The 19434-nt window shown below is 47.7% G+C and overlaps 2 protein-coding genes across 4 annotated transcripts in view; one reads left to right on the top strand and one right to left on the bottom strand.

The window, feature by feature from the left end:
- Positions 1-1715, top strand: part of PFDN1 (prefoldin subunit 1) — a 61897-nt gene extending 60182 nt beyond the window's left edge. The window contains exon 4 of the mRNA XM_061188248.1: positions 1313-1715. Coding sequence (XP_061044231.1) covers positions 1313-1396 — 84 coding nt within the window. The 3' untranslated portion in view covers positions 1397-1715. The remainder of the gene's footprint in view (positions 1-1312) is intronic.
- A 16548-nt stretch (positions 1716-18263) lies between these two features.
- The window catches only part of CYSTM1 (cysteine rich transmembrane module containing 1), a 53824-nt gene continuing 52653 nt past the window's right edge, over positions 18264-19434 (bottom strand). For all 3 annotated transcript variants that reach the window (XM_061189678.1, XM_061189679.1, XM_061189680.1), the window contains exon 3: positions 18264-18450. In XM_061189678.1, coding sequence (XP_061045661.1) covers positions 18341-18450 — 110 coding nt within the window. In that variant the 3' untranslated portion in view covers positions 18264-18340. The remainder of the gene's footprint in view (positions 18451-19434) is intronic.

Raw genomic sequence — 19434 nt, 5'->3', positions numbered from 1 at the left:
TGTGCAGCGGAAATTGGCACAGCATTGTGAATCAACTATACTTCAATAAAATTTTACTAAAAAATATTGTGGATGCCTCAGCATTTGGCACCTAAAGGAAACTATAAAGTCTCTAAATGTTATCATTTAAAAAATATCTGGACAGAGAGTGGGAGAAGTTAGAGGCAGGGATATGTAGAAGGGGCACCTGAGAGGTTTATTGGTGAAGGCCTCAGGTAATAGAAGCACTCCATTCCATTTTCCTGTCTCAGAGGTTGGGGATCAGTTCCCAAGCAAGGCCTGAGACCAGGCTGCTTACCTGCCCTCTGCCCCAGCCTTTCCCTGGCTTCCCCAGGTCACCTAGGCACTTCAGTAGTCAAAGTGAACCCCCAGCTGCTTGGGTGAAGGGAGGAGGGGTGAGGGAAGGGCACTGGCTGCATCTGGGCTAGGGCTCTGCATTTCTGGCTCTAGTGTGGCTCAGTCACATGCACCCTGGGAGGGGATTATTTTGAGTATTCCCCAAAAAGGGAGACTTCATTTCATGTCTGTTAAGTGGGAATGCAGCCACAATGGTGTCCTCAGGGCAGGGACCAGTGGTGAAGCCACCATACTTCTGGGGTGACCACAGGGAAAATAATATAGACATCATTTCCTTTGACTAATCTTTTGTTAATCCTGGTCCAGATGTGGCTCCTGAAAGTAAAGTTCTTTGTCTTAAGTTGAGATTTTTAATTTAGGACCCAGATGGGGTAGGAGGTAAACTTGCAAAAGGTCTGTTTTACTCAGTGTGTCACTGTCCTGGATTCCTGGCAGGCAGCAGTTTCATTAGAAAAGCGGATTTCATCTTGACTCATCTGCCTTGGTGAGACGTGTGATGCAGCCTATCTATCATCTTGCTGGACAGAGCAGAGGGTATGCTGTCCATTTTGCAGCAGTGGCAGCTACAGGCGCCTGGCCTGGGCCATGGAAAACCTTGAGAGACAATCTGTTATGGGGCCAGAGCTTTGTCCTGGAATTTCCTGGCCTTTGTCTGTCTGGTATAACTTCATGTACCAAGACGCCTGTTTTTAGAGTCTACTTCCTTCTGGGGGAAGAGTGCTATTGCCATCCAGAGAGCACTCCTGCTTCCTGTACCGAGCAACCCCCTCCCTGTGCCCAGTGGTCGGGGTGGGGGAACACTCTGGGCAGGTGTGTATACTTGGCTCCCAATAGACAATAGGCTCCTGGAAGTCACTGGTCACAGAGAAGCCATAACCATTGGGCATAGAAGCTGCATCTGCCAACTTGGCACATTCCCCCTGGTCCTAACCCTTATTTCCTTCTCATATTGCAGCAGAAAAAATCCTACCTGGAGCGGAGTGTGAAGGAAGCCGAGGACAATATCCGGGAGATGCTGATGGCACGAAGGGCACAGTAGGAAGCCTCTAGGGAAGCTCTTCCTCCTGACCCCTGCCATTCCTGGCCAGGGGCCTGTGTAGGGAAACTGCTTCTGCTCTGCCTGATGGACATTTTATCTGGATGGTCTGGTAACCCTATGTTTTATGCATCACCTGGAGCCCCTTTCAGATCCCATCCCTGTATTTTTTATCCTGGCTCTGCCTGCCACCCTTCTTCCCTGGGGGTGAGTCATGAACCCCCAGGAGAGGGAAGATGGGAGCCGGGACAGATAGGAGAGCTCTTCCTGGGCCTACGACTAGTCACGCTGGTCAGACCAATAAAAGTCATCTGTCCCACTCTGCTAAGTCTGCTTTTCTTGAGCTGATGGATGAGAACAGAGGATCAGAGAGGCAGAGGCTATCTCCACCTCAGCTCCTCCCTGTTCTCCTCCAGGGCCGTGGGCCTGCTCCTTCTGCATTGAAGCCTTGCCTTCTTTTTTCTGTTCCTTTAGGTAAACCCCTCAGCTTCTGAGCCTTCATGTAGTATGCAGATAAGGAAAAGGAGAGCAGGGCACAGCTGAATGTAAGTGAACACAACAGTGGTGCCTCAGTGGCAGTCTGCCTAAAGATTCCTTTCCCACTTCCTCCCAAACATTGTAAAAGAAAATCTGGTAATAAACCAGCAGCACTCCAAGATGGTCTCCCTTTGGTCAGTTCATAGGGTGGACATTACAATCCTGAGGCCTCCTGGAGGCGTGGGGGCAGTGGTGTGCTGGCGCTGGCTTGTACTGGCTCGGGAGAGCCAATTATTTAATTTTCAGGAACTTTGCTGCAAGCCAGTTGTTAAACAGTAGCCATTATTAAAAATTAAGTTTGTAAATTTACCATTAAATTATATTAAAAATAAGGTTAGTAAGTATTTAGAACTTACCCCTTCCGAATCACTTTACTAAATTTGGCCATTATCTGTGTTTTTGAGGTGAACAGTCTATTGTATCTGGATGGTGGAAATACTGCATAGCAGTGCACTCCTGCCCTTGTCTTCCCAACTCCATGTTCAGGATATCACGTTGGTAGCTTGAAATCAGCTACGGTGGGACCTACCATTTACTCCACAGAAATCAGGTGATGCTACAAAATCTTGGCTTTTTGTTTGTTTTTAAAGAGAGAGAGCTGGTAGTTATTTATCAGCACCTGGCTGATTCAGAGGGAAAGTGGGCAGGCGAGGTTAGGCAAGGAGCTGTCAACTGTGCCTCTCAGGGCTGGCCAGCTGAAGAAGGAAAATTAGACTTGCTGCTATGGTGGCTCAGCGCCACCCTGCGGCCAAAACTGAGATGGATGGCCTGGCTGACAAGTTTGTATTATGACAGCTCTCTTTGTGTGTCAATGGACGGGGGTTGGGTTCTGGGAGGGGATAGCAGGAAGAGAAAGCCTCAGGTCTGGCCCTGAGCCCCAACTGTGGCTTCTCCTTCCAGAGCAGGCCCTGGGGCAGCCACCACAGTTACCAAGATGCCCTTTCCTAGGCTCTGGGTAAAAGCCAGTGTGGCTCCTGGGTGAGTCCGTATCTCAGTGGGACTAGGGAGAGAATACTAGCTCGGTGAGGACTCCTTGACCTGGCTGAAGGACACCTGGCCTTGGACCCTGCCTCCCTAGTAGCAGCCAGAATGAAAAGGTAGATCGGCTCCTCATCATATACTGGACAGTGGCTGAGAAACCCAGGGCTTAGATTGTATCTGGAATAACTGAGACAGTTGAGGTTTAGACAAATTTATTGAAATATACAGGGTGTCAGCAGAGAAATCATTCAGTGGTATGTTACATCATGCCACTACCTTGAATGTATAATTTTAAAATTATAAATATATATTTTGTCACTAAGCCTTTGGCCAAAAAAATGAAAGTCATTTAGCACATTTGTGAAGGACCAATAAGAAATGGATTTGAACATTAAAAAGATCAAGTCACTGAATTAAACAGCAGCAACCCCTGCTAATCTAGAATCCCACTGCGTTGAAGGTAGAAGTGTCTGTGCAGAGCTAGTCATTGATTTCAGCAATCAGAAGAGATGGGGGCAGGCACACTTGTTGGCGGTGGCGGCAGAGCTGGCACGACAGGAGAGCCGGGGTGGTCAGGTGAGCATATCCCAGAGACAGCAACAACAGAGGGCAGTCCAGCAGGCTGTGAGGCAGGTAGATGGGCCCAGGTCATCCCTTCTTTGGTCTTCCACCACATACACTGGATGGGGAAGGGGAGAGAGGGTGAGAATGAACCGGCACAAACCCCAGGCTCTACAGGGCCAACACCTCAGACCAAGGGAGAGCTACGTACAGCAGTTGAAAGCCACTGAGCAGACTTGGTGCAGCCTTTCCGCTTATGCAGTCTCGGGTGATGAATGGAGGAAGGGTGGCTCAACTACTTTCCCTCCTCCTCCTAAGGACATTCATCCCTGCAGGAGGGCAAGCGCTAGGGAACCTACCCAATGGCCTCACACCAGGGCAGCCAGTTAAGTAAGAAATGTCCATTGCTCTCTGGCCAGAGTTGGCTAACCCTACTTGGTTTATAAACCAGGCAGCACTCTGTCCTGAATCCTACAGGGGAACTGGGGGGCATTTCTTCAGCTACAGCTAAGCCATCTCCCAAGAGCAAGAGAGTAACTATAATCTCCTAAAAAGGGGCTTTAGGCTTTAAAAGATTAACCAAGAATCTTGGTTTTCATACCTGGCCAATGCAGAATGTGCTCCAGCCTCTAAACTTTTGCACAAAGCAATGGTAGGCAGGATGAAAACCTAGGCAAGTGGGAGGCTATGGCTGGAGTCTGGTACTCTTGCGTTTCCTCAGAATGGAGTAGGAAATCTGAGCCCTGTCAGGGCTAAGCGCTGTATTAAGAGATCTGAGTGCCAAACAAATCCCCAGATCAAGAAGGACCCCCAACCACCCTTTACTCGTGAGCTCTGGCTCACGTCAGCCTCGCTTCCCATTAGAATGTCTGACAGTTGACCTTGGCCTCGGAGGATCTGCAGCCACTTTTAAGAAAATCTCAAAACAACCATCATCAAACTCAGTAATAAGCAGTAAGGATCTTAAACTTTTTGAAAGTTCATGAATACATGAATCTTATAAATTAAACCAGTCCTTTGGCAATCATCTTTTAGTTCTATTTTTGTGTATCTATTTTTATACCTCCTCTCTTGGCAACTCTTCTCTCTGGAGCCTGGTATAGTAGCTAGAACACGCTGGGTTTAGTGTGAGCTTGTCCAGGTTCTGTTGTATCAGCCGCCCTCCACAGAGACATCCCTTTCCCTTCTCTCACGGCACAGGTCTAATCTCAGCCTGTTTTCATTTGGCCCCTCTCAACACAGACAAAGTTGTTCAGGGTCTGGGAGACAGGACCCACCACCAGGCAAGCCTAGTCAAAGAGGAGGCGACAACCCATTTATTTTTCTGAGGTCTGGTAAGGCACATGACCTGATTTAGTCTTAAGAGTAACTTTGAGATAGATGTTACCATCATTCCCATTTCACAGGTAAGGAACTCAAGACTTAAGAGAGGTCAAGTCTCTTGTTCAGCACAGGACCAGCCAGAGGCAGGATGTGAATTCAGGCCCCAACTGGGATAGCATAGGGACCAGGAGGAGCACAGGAGTGAATGGGCTCCAGGACAGTCCTCTCTCACTCCAGCCAGAGCCCACCCCACCCACTGAAGGCCTGGGCACTCCAAACTCGGGGGTCACCACAGCAGGGTGTCACCTGCCACCTGCCCAAGTTCCCAGCCTCCCCTGATCCTGCATGGGTAGTGTTGGACAGGGAAACTGAGAACACATTTGGCTGTGGACCCCCTTGAATAATCTCTTGCTGTATTCTCCTTGCCACTCTGCTGCCCCTGGGACATAAAATCCCCCTCCTCTGCCAGCTCTGGAAACAGCCTGTTTAACCCAGGCCTGAGACCCAGCCCGAGGTTGGGTTGCTATGTGCCAGGTCCTGCAGTCTCTCTTAAACTGGCGTTTACAGAGGTGCTCACGATGTGCCTGGAGCTGTGCTGAGGGCCTTTCAGCACCATTTGATCTTCACAACCCTGCGGGACACCTGTCTCCTCACTGCTTCCCCTGCTCCCAGCCCTTCTTCCTCTCAAAACCACTGAACCTAAGGTAGCTTAGTCAGGGAAACAAAAATGTCCCAGTCTTGCTTCCTCTATCAATCACCTTTCTCCATTAGTCAAGTTTGTCCTTGCCAGGGCTTATTTCACCTGCCATACTCCACAACCTGGGGCAGGAGAGACTGAGCTGATTACTCCCAGACAGTGCTTACACAGAGGTTAGAAATAATCAGTCTGGCTACAAAACAGAGGACTTCAAGCCAGAGGGCTGCATCAACCTTGATAGGGGTAGTTAGTGCTGTACATACCTTAGAAACCCGAGTCACTTATTTCCTGGAGCACCGAGTCTTCCAAAGCCCTTATGACTTTTTTCCTTGCATTAGCTGAGGACAGAACCTATGCTTCCAGACTGTTGAGAAGATGGGAGTGGAAGAGTGCGTGTGTGGGAGGGTAGGTGCGGAGGTAGGAGTGACCTGTGTTTTCCTTGCTTTTCTTTCCATCACCAAAAGCAGGGATGAGTGGCCCAGGAGAAAGCTCTGAGGAAGGCCTCACAGTTCCTCACAGCACCCGCGGTGGGACCCAGAAATTGCATATTTTACAACTGTATCTGCCTAGATGCCCTGCTTACTTGCAGAGTCTGAGGTACTGCACCTTTAGAGGGTGCCCGCTGCACTGAGCTGCAGGCCTAGTGTGCCCCAGGACACCACCCCGCCCTGGGGCTTCTGCTCCTCACACCTTCTCATCTGCCACGTGTCCCCATCCCTGCCACCCAGTGGGTGAATCTGCCTGAGAGCTCCCATACTGCCCTGGCTGAGCCATTAGGATGCAGCCCATGCTACCTGAGTCCTGGGCCATGACAGCCTCCCTGGGTACTTGAAGCCAGGGGACTGTGTACACCACAACTTTTCTGGTGGTACTGGTTACCCAGCAGGAGCTGGGGCAGAGATGATTCTAATACAGGTGTTTCCACACCCAGGCCACATGGGCCTTCCTGGCAACTGGCCTACACTGGCAAGCTGGGCATAAAAAGGGGGGGCAGGACCATGGTTATGTAAGATGTTAATCATTAAGGGAAGCTGGATCAAGAGTATACAGAAATGGTACTATCTGACTTTTCTGTAAATCTAGAATTACTCCAAAATAAAAATTTTTTTTTCTTTTAAAGGAGGAAAAAGTCGAGAGGGATCAAAAGTGCAATGGGTGGAGTTGGGAGCAGTCAGTGCCCAGTGGGGAGCAGAGGGTCTGGTGTCTGCAGAGGCTACTCACATTGAGTGCCTACTTAGGGATTAAGTGCCCCCTTGTGGCCAGCCTGGGGACAGGCTGGGCTCCAGCTCCTTCTGACGCAGGCAGGGCTTTACAGATTGGCTCACACACATATCAGCCAAAAGGCTAACCATCCCATTTCCTATCTAGTGTCTCAGGAGCCAAGACCACCCTGTTCAACCAGTGCCGGGAGCCTGTGCCCTGGTCCCAGGCAAGGGACTAAAGGGACTCTCCATTTCCAGAAAACTGGTTGAGTTGGAGATCAGGTCCAGGGGTTCCTTCACCAGCTTGTCTTTCTTGCCTCACACAGCCCTTTGGTACCAACCTTCAATGTTCTCAGCCCCAGCCCAGTGGTGGGGCCTGCAGAGAGCCAGGTACTCAGAGCTTTGCCATGTGAATGCAAGTGCAAAGGAGGTGGTGGTGGTGGTGAAGGGGGTTGGGGGAATGTGCAGGGAGGGGTGTATGAGCATATAGATGTGACTCAGATGCCCAGACTAGGTCATAAAGACCCAGGTAAGTCTTGGGTGCAGAACCTGTGGGGAGCTGAGCAGATTCTGGAAGAGGCTCCCCATCTGCCTTCTTGCCTCTCTGCTGGAAGCAGAGAAGACAGATGCAAGATGCTTGGAGGTATGCATCCCCCTGTGCCCAACTGCCCACCAAGCCCTGGGGTCTTCTCCAGGGCCTCCAGCTACACCAACCAGCAGTCCCAAATTCTAGGACATCCATATTGTACAACCCCAGGGGGGCCATTCACATGGGCTACTGGTTCTGGGCAGGCAGTGGGCAAGTGGGGCTCCAGACCACACAGGGACCTGGGCAGGAATGTGAGCAGAGGCTTACTCTGCTAAAGGCTCCAGTTCCTCAGTCAGCCCCATCCTGGAATCTGAAACCTTTTCTTGCTCAGCTCAGACATTTTAAATGATTAATCAAGGGCTTTGAAGTGGTAATTGAGCCTTATTAGGCCGTTCTTACTTGTCTCTGCATCTGTGCACAGTCCCAACCCAGACAGCTAGTAAGGAGAAGCAAACAAAAAGACTGGGGCTTCCCAGAGAGTTCTGACGTCTGGGGCCTTCTTGCTCCGGGAGCTAATTAAGGAAGCTGCACCTTGGCCTCTTGTGACCAAGACCAGTGATGGGCACCCAAGCTGCTTCTCTACTCAGAGCACCTCCCCGGAAGTGCCCCCAGTGGAGATGACAGCTTTGCCAGAGGCAGAAGGCCTGTAGTTACCCCATCTTCTAAACCAGCATCCAAACCAACAGAAGAAGGCCAGCCTTCCAGGAGGTATCAGAGGATGCCGAACAGCCCTCCTACTGCTCAGACCAGAGGCAGAAGAGAGGGATCTTCCCACATCTTAGGAATAAGTAAAATCTCAGGACAGCCATAGGATGGTTCCTGCCCCTTCCATGCAGGGGCAGAGAGGAGAACACACAGCTTTCCTTGGGTGTGCATGTGCAGTGGGATCATTTATTACTCGAGCACAAGGGGGTTGCACTGGTGAGAAAAGGTGCCCTAAAGGCAGTGCCACCGTGCCACCTGCTCTGAAGGCCATGAGCACCAGGTAAATATACAGAGGGGGACAGTGAGGGGGTGAAGGTTGGCCAGGAATAGTAGAGGCAATCAAGGGCGTGTAGTTTTTCACTGCAGTCTAGAGGTTAAGAGCAGGAGAGGTGAGGAATATCTTCCACTTTCCTGTTCCTCCACAGGTAGAGGAGGGATACGGGGATGGCAGCACTGGCACAGCCTTGGCCCAGGCTCTGTGACAGCAGCTGCCTTTGCCTGCTCAGTTCGGGACCTTCCCCAGGCCACCTGGGCCTCACTGCCCTCACTACCACCTCCTCCTGCAGCTTCAGCCATGTCTCCCAAGTCTGTCCCTCTCCCTGCTTCAGTGTCCCAAGATAACCACTGTGAGGCAGAACAGTCAGGGAGCTGGCCAGCCAATTCATTCACCCATCCATGTATCTACTGCCTGCCACCCGACTGAGCAATCATTCAGCCCACCGTCACTGTCCAGACACAGTGCCAAGTGTTGTTGTGGATTGGTCTGGAAAGGGTGAGAGTTTGCTGACCTCTGTGGGGGTCACTGTTCCGAGATCTCCAGAAGTACAGCTACCGCCATCCTCTGAGGAGGCAGCTGCTGGACAAAACCAAGCGGCCATCTTGGCCAAAGCCCAGCCTTTTGAGGGGTTGTTGAGGGTCTAGGGAACCCCGGCCTATCGCACCCAGAGCATCCAGAGGAGAGTGGGCCCAAGCCTCTTCCTTCCCAGGCTCAGTCACAGGCCAGCTTGTACCTTAGCCCTCTCCAACCCAATCAGTTTTATGAACAGTAGACCTGATAGTAAAATTGTTTCATAAACAACAAAAACAGTTAAGTGCGTTTGGACATGTCATACCAGTCTGGTAAGTATGACTGGACTGCCCCCACCTACTGTGGCCCTATCCTTGCGCTAGACCTGCTGGGGCCACTGGGACAGAGTTGGTTGTAGACGCTGGGACAATTGAGAACATCCTAGATGCTAGAACTGCAAATGAAACTGCCTTGGAGATCATGTGGCCAGTCATTTTTTGGTAAGAAAAGAATGCTGAGCCCAAAGAAGGGAGATGGTAACGGAGGTCGCATAGTGAATTAAAGGTATGTCCTGGCCTATCACCCAGCCCTCTTGCCTCCTGGCCCAGTGCTCTCTGCACATCAAGATTAGGCTCACTAGTAAGTCAGAAAGAGAAAAACAAATACCGTAGGCTAACACATATGTATGGAATCTAAAAAAAAAAAAGATGGTTCTGAAGAACCTAGGGGCAGGACAGGAATAAAGACGCAGACGTAGAGAGTGGACTTGAGGACACGGGGAGGGGGAAGGGTAAGCTGGGATGAAGTGAGAGAGATGCACTGACATACGTACACTACCAAATGTAAAATAGTGGGAAGCAGCCACATAGCACAGGGAGATCAGCTGTGTGTGACCACCTAGAGGGGTGGGATAGGGAGGGAGATGCAAGAGGGAGGGGATATGGGCATATAAGTATAGGTATAGCTGATTCACTTTGTTATACAGCAGAAACTAACACACCATTGTAAAGCAATTATACTCCAATAAAGATGTTAAAAAAAAAAGATTAGGCTTACTTCAAATTAGCAGCCTGGCTGCAAGTGACCTGAAACGTGGATGTGTATGGACAGGTGAAAGGCCTCGCCTCTGTTGCCTGGTTCTCCCTTGAAATCCACTGTCTTTGTGGGAGAGCAAGATCCAGCCCTCACCCTACTCCACAGTGTGTCCGAAAGAGAGGGCAGAATGGACCTGGTCCAGCAGTGAACTGGGAGACGGAGTGAATTTCAGGGACCCTCCTGGCAACCACTCGGTGGGTGTGTTGGCCCAGAACAAGGCACCTCCTGGGGGTGGGGTGTAGCTGGACCGTCCCCCTCAAGAAATCTACTTCAGACTTTCCTTGGGCACCCCACCACCTGAATTGCTCTCTAAGGACAAGAGCTATGTACATGGGCTCTGGAGGGGCACTGCCCAAGTGACGGTCACAGCTTCCCCATGCCCCAGCCTTCACACTTGTGAAGTGGTGGGCGGAAGTAGTGCCTAAGAGCCTATGTTTTGTGACAAAAACATAAGAATGTGAAGTGCTTGGCCCAGGGCCTGGCATGGAGTGAAGGAGGGAGGACTTAATGGGAACCACAATGTGATGACATCCTACAGAAAAAAATCACCAGAAATCTGTTTTATTATTCTGAGTCTGTGTGCGGGGCCCTGGGGCTCCTCCAACCAATCCATATTCGGATTGGTATTCGTATGTGTGGCACCAAATCATCACAGGATGACAGAAGCAGAGGAACTGGCAGTCCACATGAAGCACAGCTGCTCAGAAATGGGAAAGGAGACAACCCAGGGGAGAAGCAAGGGGCTGTGTGTGTGTGTATTGGGGGCTAGGAAGGCGGAATACAAACAACTTTAGCTGTTGAGGCCCCTCAAGAGAACAGGGTGAAATATTTGGAAACATCCCATTTCCTTAGGTAAAGGGAGTAAAGAAACCCTCACACATACACATGTGAGCATTTGCTTGGACGTGATGAGTCTATGGCTAGCATTAAGACAATGCAGACACTAAGGCCAGTAGAAAAACATAATATGAAAGAGAACAGTCAACAAGGGATGTACACATTAAAAAGACTTAAAACTGAAGTAGGGTGTTTCTCCTTACACCTTAAAATTAAAGCCAGTCAAATGTGATCAGTTCACAACTCAAAACCTCGAAAATTCCAGCAGGACGGGTGGCCTTGTTCATTGAATCTCAGGAAAAGGACTAAATTCTCGGGATAAAAGAGTGTCTTTCGAGAAACAGTTCCCTCCAATCTGTTTTTCAGTCTAGGAAATGTGCAGAAATGGGGTAAAGGAGCTGATAGCGTTTTCTGTCCACTGTCACAAAACATTAAAGTGAAAGGACCATCCTCCCACTTCCCAAATGGAGATGCCGCAGAAGGCAAGAAGGTTGCTGAGGAGCTTGAACAGGGCGTGTGACAGTGCACGAGTGCCGCCTCTTCGTCACGCGGAACTCAATGCGATGCTGGAAGTTGCCAGTTTGGGTGCGCGTGCCTGGAGATCCAGCAGTGCTTGATACTTTCCAGTAAAGGCCACGCTGTTCTACAAGCGGGAGACTGGAACTCACTCACCCCACTTACATAACACAAAAAATAAAGGCTTGCTTTTTTACCCTGTACTGACAGAAGAGGTCAAGACCAGGGCCTGCAGACCTGAGCTGAGAGGTCCTGGCTCTATTCTGCCATAGCTGGGTGACTTCGGGTTAAGTCACTTGACTTCTTAGAGCCCCTGCGTCCTCCTCCATAGGAAGTAAAGACAGTTTTGGAAGCTACTGCCTTAGATGACATGGGAAAATGGGATGAGGACAAAGGTGAATATCATTATTAAGATGGGACCAAAAAAAAAAAATCTCAATTTACAAACAGCCAAGTTTCACCATGGGGTGAGATCATATAGTACATTTCAAACGTTATCTTTCATAATTTGATAGACATTCCACTGTTAATGTTCATAGAGCTAAAGACCTAAGAGGTGCCAGGCATTCCAGTGCAGCCTCTACAACCGTGTTTGCTGGCCCAGCAGCACGCACAGAGCTTGGTCTTGACCACACAGCCACAGGGAGCAGCCCAGGCCCAGGAGCAGGCAGGGCCGGCACATCCACAGAAATGCCACAGGCTGACACGAGGGCCCAGCAGCTTGGGGGTGGGGTGCTCTATCCAGATGAGCTTACACAACGAAAAACTTAGATAATTTTAGGTTTTGGGTTTTTTTTGGTAAATCTGAGGAGATAACCAAGAACTGCTGCTTCCGCTGATGAGAGAAGAAAGTGACGAAAAGGGAAACTCAAATGGTTGGCTAGGGTGAGGCAGAAGACTTCAGCAAGTAATCTCATATACCCTGAGGCGAAGAGACAGAACAGCCGGTGTTAGTTTGGAGAATAGAAAGCAGTTTTTCTTGTATCCTTAAGTCAGCCAAGAGACTGGGGAGGGGACTGAAGAACAATGATGGGAGGACACAGGGTGAGGACGTGTGCAGCGCTCCCTCAGCACCCGCTCTTCCTCTCCAAGTCTGCCTGTGCCATTGCCTCAGACCACAGGAACCATGGGTGTGAGCTGGGGAAGGTCAAACAGATGAGCATGGGAAGCCCTGATGTCATGGGTAGTGTTACTACAGGAGAAAGGAGGAAGCAGTTCATTATCTCATGACATATCATGAATATACTTATAATGTGTCTGTTTGTTTGAGAAATAAATACGAGTGAGGCTGTTATGCCAGGCAGAAGAAATAAAGGAAAATCTAGAGAAAAAATCAGATCATGCCCAGTACAGGACAGTTCTATGACCCTGTGGCAGAGGTGTAAAGAGCCCGAGGCAGGGAGATTCCTCTAATGACTGGCAAGTCTTGCTCTACCTGCTCAGGAGGGAGACAGATGGAGACCAAGGTTGTGAATGATGGTGGCTGACCTGCCCTAGAGCATGACCGGGCCCACAAGCCCCTCAACATACTGGTCATCCTTTCATGGCTGTTCCTGCCCAATTTGATGTAGACATACTTCATTACCGCCAAACTTCAAAAGACACAAATATAATCAATCATAAGCTGGAATAATCACAACATAGCAAATGAAGGAGCAGGCTGCCTTGCTTCTTTAGAGGTTATGGCACATAAGAGGGAGCAAGTCATGCCATTTAAATACCCACCAGGCCTTCTAATCATAATCCCAGCAGTATTTTTTGTAGATAAGCTGATTCTGAAATTTATGGAAAGGCAAGAGAACTAGAATAACTAAAATAATTTTGAAAAAGAATAAAGTTGGAGGGCTCATACTACCTTATTTTAAGGTTAATATAAAGCTACAATAGTCAAGACGGTTATGGTATTGGTGAAGGGACTGACAGATCAAAGGAGCGGAATAGAGAGGACGGTAATAAACCCACATAAACGTGGCCAACTGACGTTTGACAAACATGCAAAAGCAATTCTATGGAGAAATGATAGTCTTTTCAAACAAATGTTGAAAAAATTGGCACACAAAAACCCAAAAACCTCAACCATTTTAAGCCTCACATTTTATGTAAAAAGTTACCCAAAATGGATCATAGATCTAAATGTAAAACACAAAACTGTAAAGCTTTCAGAAGAAGACATGGAAGAGAATCTTCATGACCTGGAATTAGGCAAAGAGTTCTGAGACCTAAGAACAAAAGCATGATAATTTGGACTTAATCAAAATTTAAAACTTTTGCTCCATAGAAGAATCTGTTAAGGAGATGAAAAGACAAGCTACAGACTGGGAGACAATATATGCAAATAATATCCAACACAGGCCTTTATCTAGAACATATAAAGACTCTCAAAACCCCACAATAAGAAAACAACTCAACTTATAAGTGGGTAAAAGACTCGAACAGACACTTCACCAAATAGGATAGTATAAGAAGGGCGAATATGTACACGACAACATCGTTAGCCATTTTAAAAATGCAAATTAAAACTACAAGGATTAAAATGTAGATAATGGGGCTTCCCTGGTGGCGCAGTGGTTGAGAATCTGCCTGCCAATGCAGGGGACACGGGTTCGAGCCCTGGTCTGGGAAGATCCCACGTGCCGCGGAGCAACTAGGCCCGTGAGCCATAACTACTGAGCCTGCGCGTCTGGAGCCTGTGCTCCGCGACAAGAGAGGCCGCGATAGTGAGAGGCCCACGCACTGTGATGAAGAGTGGCCCCCGCTTGCTGCAACTAGAGAAAGCCCTCGCACAGAAACGAAGACCCAACACAGCCAAAAAAAAAAAAAAAAAATGTAGATAATGGAAAATTAAATTACATTTGAGGGCAGCTTGAGTATGATATGTAATTTTAAAATAAATACAATCCTTGTTTAATTAAGAAAAAAAAAACCTACAAGGAGATACCACTCCACACCTATCAGAATGGCTAAAATTAAAATCAGTGACAATACGTGCTGGCAAGGATACAGAGCAACTGGAACCCTCATTCATTGCTGATGGGGATGCATAATGGTACAGCCACTCTGAAAAACAGTAGCAGTTTCTTAAAGTTAAATATACACTTAATCATTTAAGCCAGAAATTTCACTCCTTAGAGAAATGAAAACTTACGTTCAAAAACCTGTACATAAATTTATAATCACCAAAAAGTGAAAACAACCCAAATGTCCTTCAACAGGTGAATGAATATACTGTTACCTCCAGACAATGGAATACTACTCAGCAATAAAGTACCCCCCAGATCTTCAGAAAATACACCAGCAGTTACACTCTGATAATTCTGCTTATAAGGCAGTATCCCAGAGGCAAAACCCATCCAACCTAAATCTCCCTTGGCCAAATGTACTGGAAAATCCAGAACGACCTAAGGCTTTCAGATGCATTCCTCAGGTCCCTGGGATTCTATAAAAAGGTAGGGGATGGCCCGTCCTTGCCTCAACTGCAATTCCGTAGTATCTATTCCACACTGGAGTTGCATGGAGAGTTTCTTATAGAACAATTTATATTAGAAAAATCTGAAAACTATCAGAAAGGCTGAAATGGTGGTCATGACGGATCCATACTTGCTGCTGTTCAGAAGGGCCTCCCCAGCAAGGATAGCCACATGCTTGATAATCTGCGTGCTGGACCCTCCACCAGCCACCCCAGGGGACACAGTCTACTTGAGGAGCAGTGTCTTCTCTGCCCAGGCTCAAAGCTGAGCGACAATAACCTGACTCCCTTACTTGGTGTCTGGTCCTTCTGGAACTTGTTTTTTTGCATGGTTCTCTCCAGTTTGGCAGAGGCTTTGAGCCTTCATGGTGCCCAGCTGGTTCTTTGCACTCTGAGCTTGTCTCTTCCACGCCTACACAAATGCCTGCCTTCCTCCAATCCTGTATTCTGGTCCTAGCAATCCTGTCTTTCCCTCTGTTGGTGTCCTTCACAGAATAGGAACTGGAGGGAAGTCCACCCCTCAGAGACAATAGTGTGGCTAAGTCCAACGCACATTTTTGAGTTCTGACCTCCCAGCAATATTTGATGCTACTGATCACTCCCTTAATACTAATTCTTCTACTTTCAGGACATCCCATTCTCCTGGTTTTCCATCTTTGACTTCTTTGCAGGTTCATCATCTACAGGTCCAAGTCAGTTTTCCTTAAAGCTCAGCCCTACACTGCCACCTTCTCTTTTCCCTCCACATTTCTACCTAATGTGATCTCATTCACTCCCACAGTTCTAGTTACTACCAATATGCCAGTGCCTTCCACATTTAAATCTCCAGCCCAACCTCTCCTCCAAGCTCCAGGTGTATATACAACTGCTTACCTGACACCTCTACTTGAATGTCTCGTAAACACCTCAATCTAACCCAACACATTCAGAGCCCAACATGATTTTCTTCCTCCTGAGCAAATATACTCCTTTCCTTTGTTTCCAACCTCCACAAACACCACCACTAGGCATCTAGTTCCAGTCAGAATCTCAGGAGTCATCCCCACTCCCCGTTTCTTCAATCCCCATATCCAATCCATCTATAAGCCCTGTGAATTTACTTCCAAATTTCTCAAGTACGTTCATGTCTTTCCATCATCACCATGTGAACTTGTGCCTCAAACCATTCTCTACATGGAAGCCAAAGGGGGCTCTTAAAAATGCAAATTTGATCATGTCATCCCTTTGCTTAAAATCCTTCAATGGCTTCCCACTGCTCACAGGACAAAAACCAAAATCCCTAAGTGGGGCTGTGAGCCCCCTGTCTTGCTCCTGCCTGTTCTTCATCTGTTCCCAACATCCCATTGTTCTTTGCCACACCAGTTTCCTCTTCTAGTTTCTCAAATGAGGCATGTTCTCTCCTGCCATTGGGCCTATGCACCTGCTTTTCCTACAGTTGTTTTGCCTATTAACAGCTATTCATCTTTCAGCACCCTTCCAGACTGTGCAGACTGTCCCCTTTTCATATGTTTTCATAGCAATACATATCTTCTTTTCATTGGAAAGCAGAATGTCAATAATACCTGTGGGATTATTTAATGTCTGGTTCCCTCCCTAGAGTGTAAGCCCCGTGGGGGCAGGGATGGGGTCTGTTCTCTGTGGTCCATCGCCTACCACACTGGAGATATTCAGCATCTACTGAATGTCAGTCGGAGGGTGATTCCCTGGGAGTACACTTGGGGCAGATTGAAGAACTGCTCCTCCCACAGTTTAAAGTGTCCCAAGGCAATGTTGTGATAAAACTGGGTTAAAAATCTAATCTGTGACCCCCACAGGAATGAAGAAATTATTTTCACGAAAAAATGTAATATTAAAAAAAAAAGAGTCCATTTACAATAGCATTAAGACTGCAAGGTACCTGAGAAGACATCCAATTTTAAAGACCAACAAAGGATATGCGAAAGCTACGTGAAGAAATTATAAGATTTTATCTAAGGACATAAGAGAAGTCCAAAAAAATGAAGGGATACCATGTTCCAGATAGGAAGACAACACTCTTAAATACATCAACTCTTCCCCCCAATTACTCTATAAATTACATGCTGTTCCGATTAAAGCCAAACATGGTAGTTTTCCATAGAAACTGACAGACTCATCCTAAAATCCAGATTACAGTAAAAGAGTAAAAGGCCAAGAATATCCAAGAAAATTCTAAAGAAGAAAAAGGAGTATGTGTGTATGCATGTCCTGGGGGCAGGGAAGATGCCTGTCACACCAGACTTCTGATTCTAGCCCATTTATATGTAGGAACTTGTTATATGACACATCTCATTTCAAATCAGTGGGGAAAGGGTGACCTAATCAATAAATGGTGCTGGAACTATCAAAATGGAAAAAGAAAACCAGAACCCTATCCTACACCATGATCCAACACAAATTTAGGTGGACTAAAGACTATGTGAAAGGGCTTCCCTGGTGGCGCAGTGGTTAAGAATCTGCCTGCCAATGCAGGGGACATGGGTTCGAGCCCTGGTCCGGGAAGATCCCACATGGCGCGGAGCAACTAAGCCCGTGAGCCACAACTACTGAAGCCCGCGTGCCTAGAGCCTGCGCTCTGCAACAAGAGAAGCCACTGCAATGAGAAGCCCGCGCACTGCAATGAAGAGTAGCCCCTGCTCGCCACAACTAGAGAAAGCCCGCGTGCAGCAATGGAGACCAAATGCAGCCAAAAAAAAAAAAAAAAAGACTGTGAAAAAGTTTTAGAAGAAAATATAGGCTTATCTTTGCAATCTTGGAATAGAAAATGATTTTTCAAAGATTAAAACACACAAAGCATGAGGGAAAGATTGATAAACATGACATTTAGAAACTTTCGGGACTTCCCTGGTGGCACAGTGGTTAACATCCTCCTGCCAATGTGGGGGACACTAGTTCGATCCCTGGTCCGGGAAGATCCCACATGCCATGGAGCAGCTAAGCCTGTACGCCACAACTACTGAGCCTGTGCTCTAGAGCCCGTGCACCCTAGAACCCGCACACAGCAATTACTGAAGCCGATGCACTGCAACTACTGAGTCCACATGCTGCAACTACTGAAGCCCGTGCACCGCAACAAGAGAAGCCACCGCAATGAGAAGCCTGCGCACTGCAACGAAGAGTAGACCCTGCTCGCCACAACTAGAGAAAAGCCCACGTGCAGCAACGAAGACGCAACGAAGACCCAACGCAGCCAAAAATAATAAAATAGAAAATACACAAAACTTTCATACTAGAAAATACACTATAAAAAGGTTAAGAGACAGACAAGAAGAAGGTATTTCCAAGCCTATAAAAGTGACAAATATTAGTGTGTGGAATATTTATAGATTCCCTACAAATCAGTAAGAGAAGACAAACAAATAGAAAAAACGGGCTAAGGATATGTAACAAGCAATTCACAAGATTTGTAAAGGCAAATCAAAAACATCTATTTATGTTCAAGGTCACTAGTAAGCAGGAAGGTAAGTTAAAATAGTGAGATACCATTTCACACCTATCATAGATGCTAAAATTTTGAAGTCTGTATATTAGGTAATTTTTAAAGAAAGGAAAAATGTAAACTGTGCAGCACTAGTTGTTTATTCCAGTAACACAAGGTAGCAGGCCTGCAGGGAGCACTTGGGTCTCGGCTGCTCAGTCCAAGTTGTCCAGGAGGCAGCAGCAGCAGAGAGCAGCCCAGCACGCAGCCAGGGCCGCCTGACACCCGGTGTCGTCCGTCTTCCTTTCCCGCTCCATCACGTACACTGGGGGGCAGGGGAGGGGAGGGGCGGGGGCGGGGAGAGAGAGACCCAGTCAGAGGGGACTGAGCAGCAGTGTGCTATGCTGCTCGAGCACTTAGCACAACGTGTGGAGACCTGTTCGAGGTCTCCCTCTCTCCCCAGACTGTCAGCTCCGTGAAGGCGGAGCCACGCTATCTGGTTCCCTGCTCCATCCGAGCTCCAGTGTCTGGCCCACATCAGGTAGTTTCCTGGATGTGTGAATGAAGGTGACATCTGCTCAGCAGCTGTCAGACCACTGTTTCCTGCCACCTCCCCTTCCCCAAGCTGACTACGAAACCCAACCCAGCACTTTACTTGACTCATCAAAGTGATCCAGTTTGCAGTGAGGCCTGCCCTACAGCCTGATGTGGCAGGGACTGGCTGAAAGCTTTACACATTATCTCATTTAATCCTCACAACAGCTCTGTTACTATCATTTGTAACTCTCAAACTCTGTTTGCAGGAGTGTGAATTGGTAGAAACCCCTTTGGGCGGGGGTGGCAGGGAGGGGCGGTGCATAGAACTTTGACCCAGAAAATCTGTATGTAGGGTTTTTCTACAGAAATAATTGTCCCGTTGTTCAAAAATATGTGTACATTGTGACTGCTGCTGTATCAAAATAACCCCAAACTAGCAACAACCTTGATATCTGTCACCTGGAGACCGATTAGGCAAGCTAATGCATACCATAGGATAGAATACTAAATGGCCATTAAAAAGAACGAGATGGTTCTTCCATGTTGCCAGTAAATTAAGCAAGGGATAAAAGGTACATTGTGCATTGTGCATTGTTATTTTTGTACAATTAAAAGGATATATATACACACACATACACATACAGATTTCTGAAAGAATGCAAGAAACAAAGGTCAGAGTGTGGGAGGGGTGGGGGCTTTTACTCTGCTCTGCATTTTATATTTTTCTCAAATCCAGGCTTGTCTGGTTCCAAAGCCACACTCAAAGCCGCTC

Source organism: Eubalaena glacialis, chromosome 4 (genome assembly GCF_028564815.1).
Source record: "Eubalaena glacialis isolate mEubGla1 chromosome 4, mEubGla1.1.hap2.+ XY, whole genome shotgun sequence".
NCBI lineage: Eukaryota > Metazoa > Chordata > Mammalia > Artiodactyla > Balaenidae > Eubalaena > Eubalaena glacialis.
The sequence above is the reverse complement of the archived record's forward strand: the minus strand, read 5'-3'. Positions and strand labels throughout refer to the sequence as shown.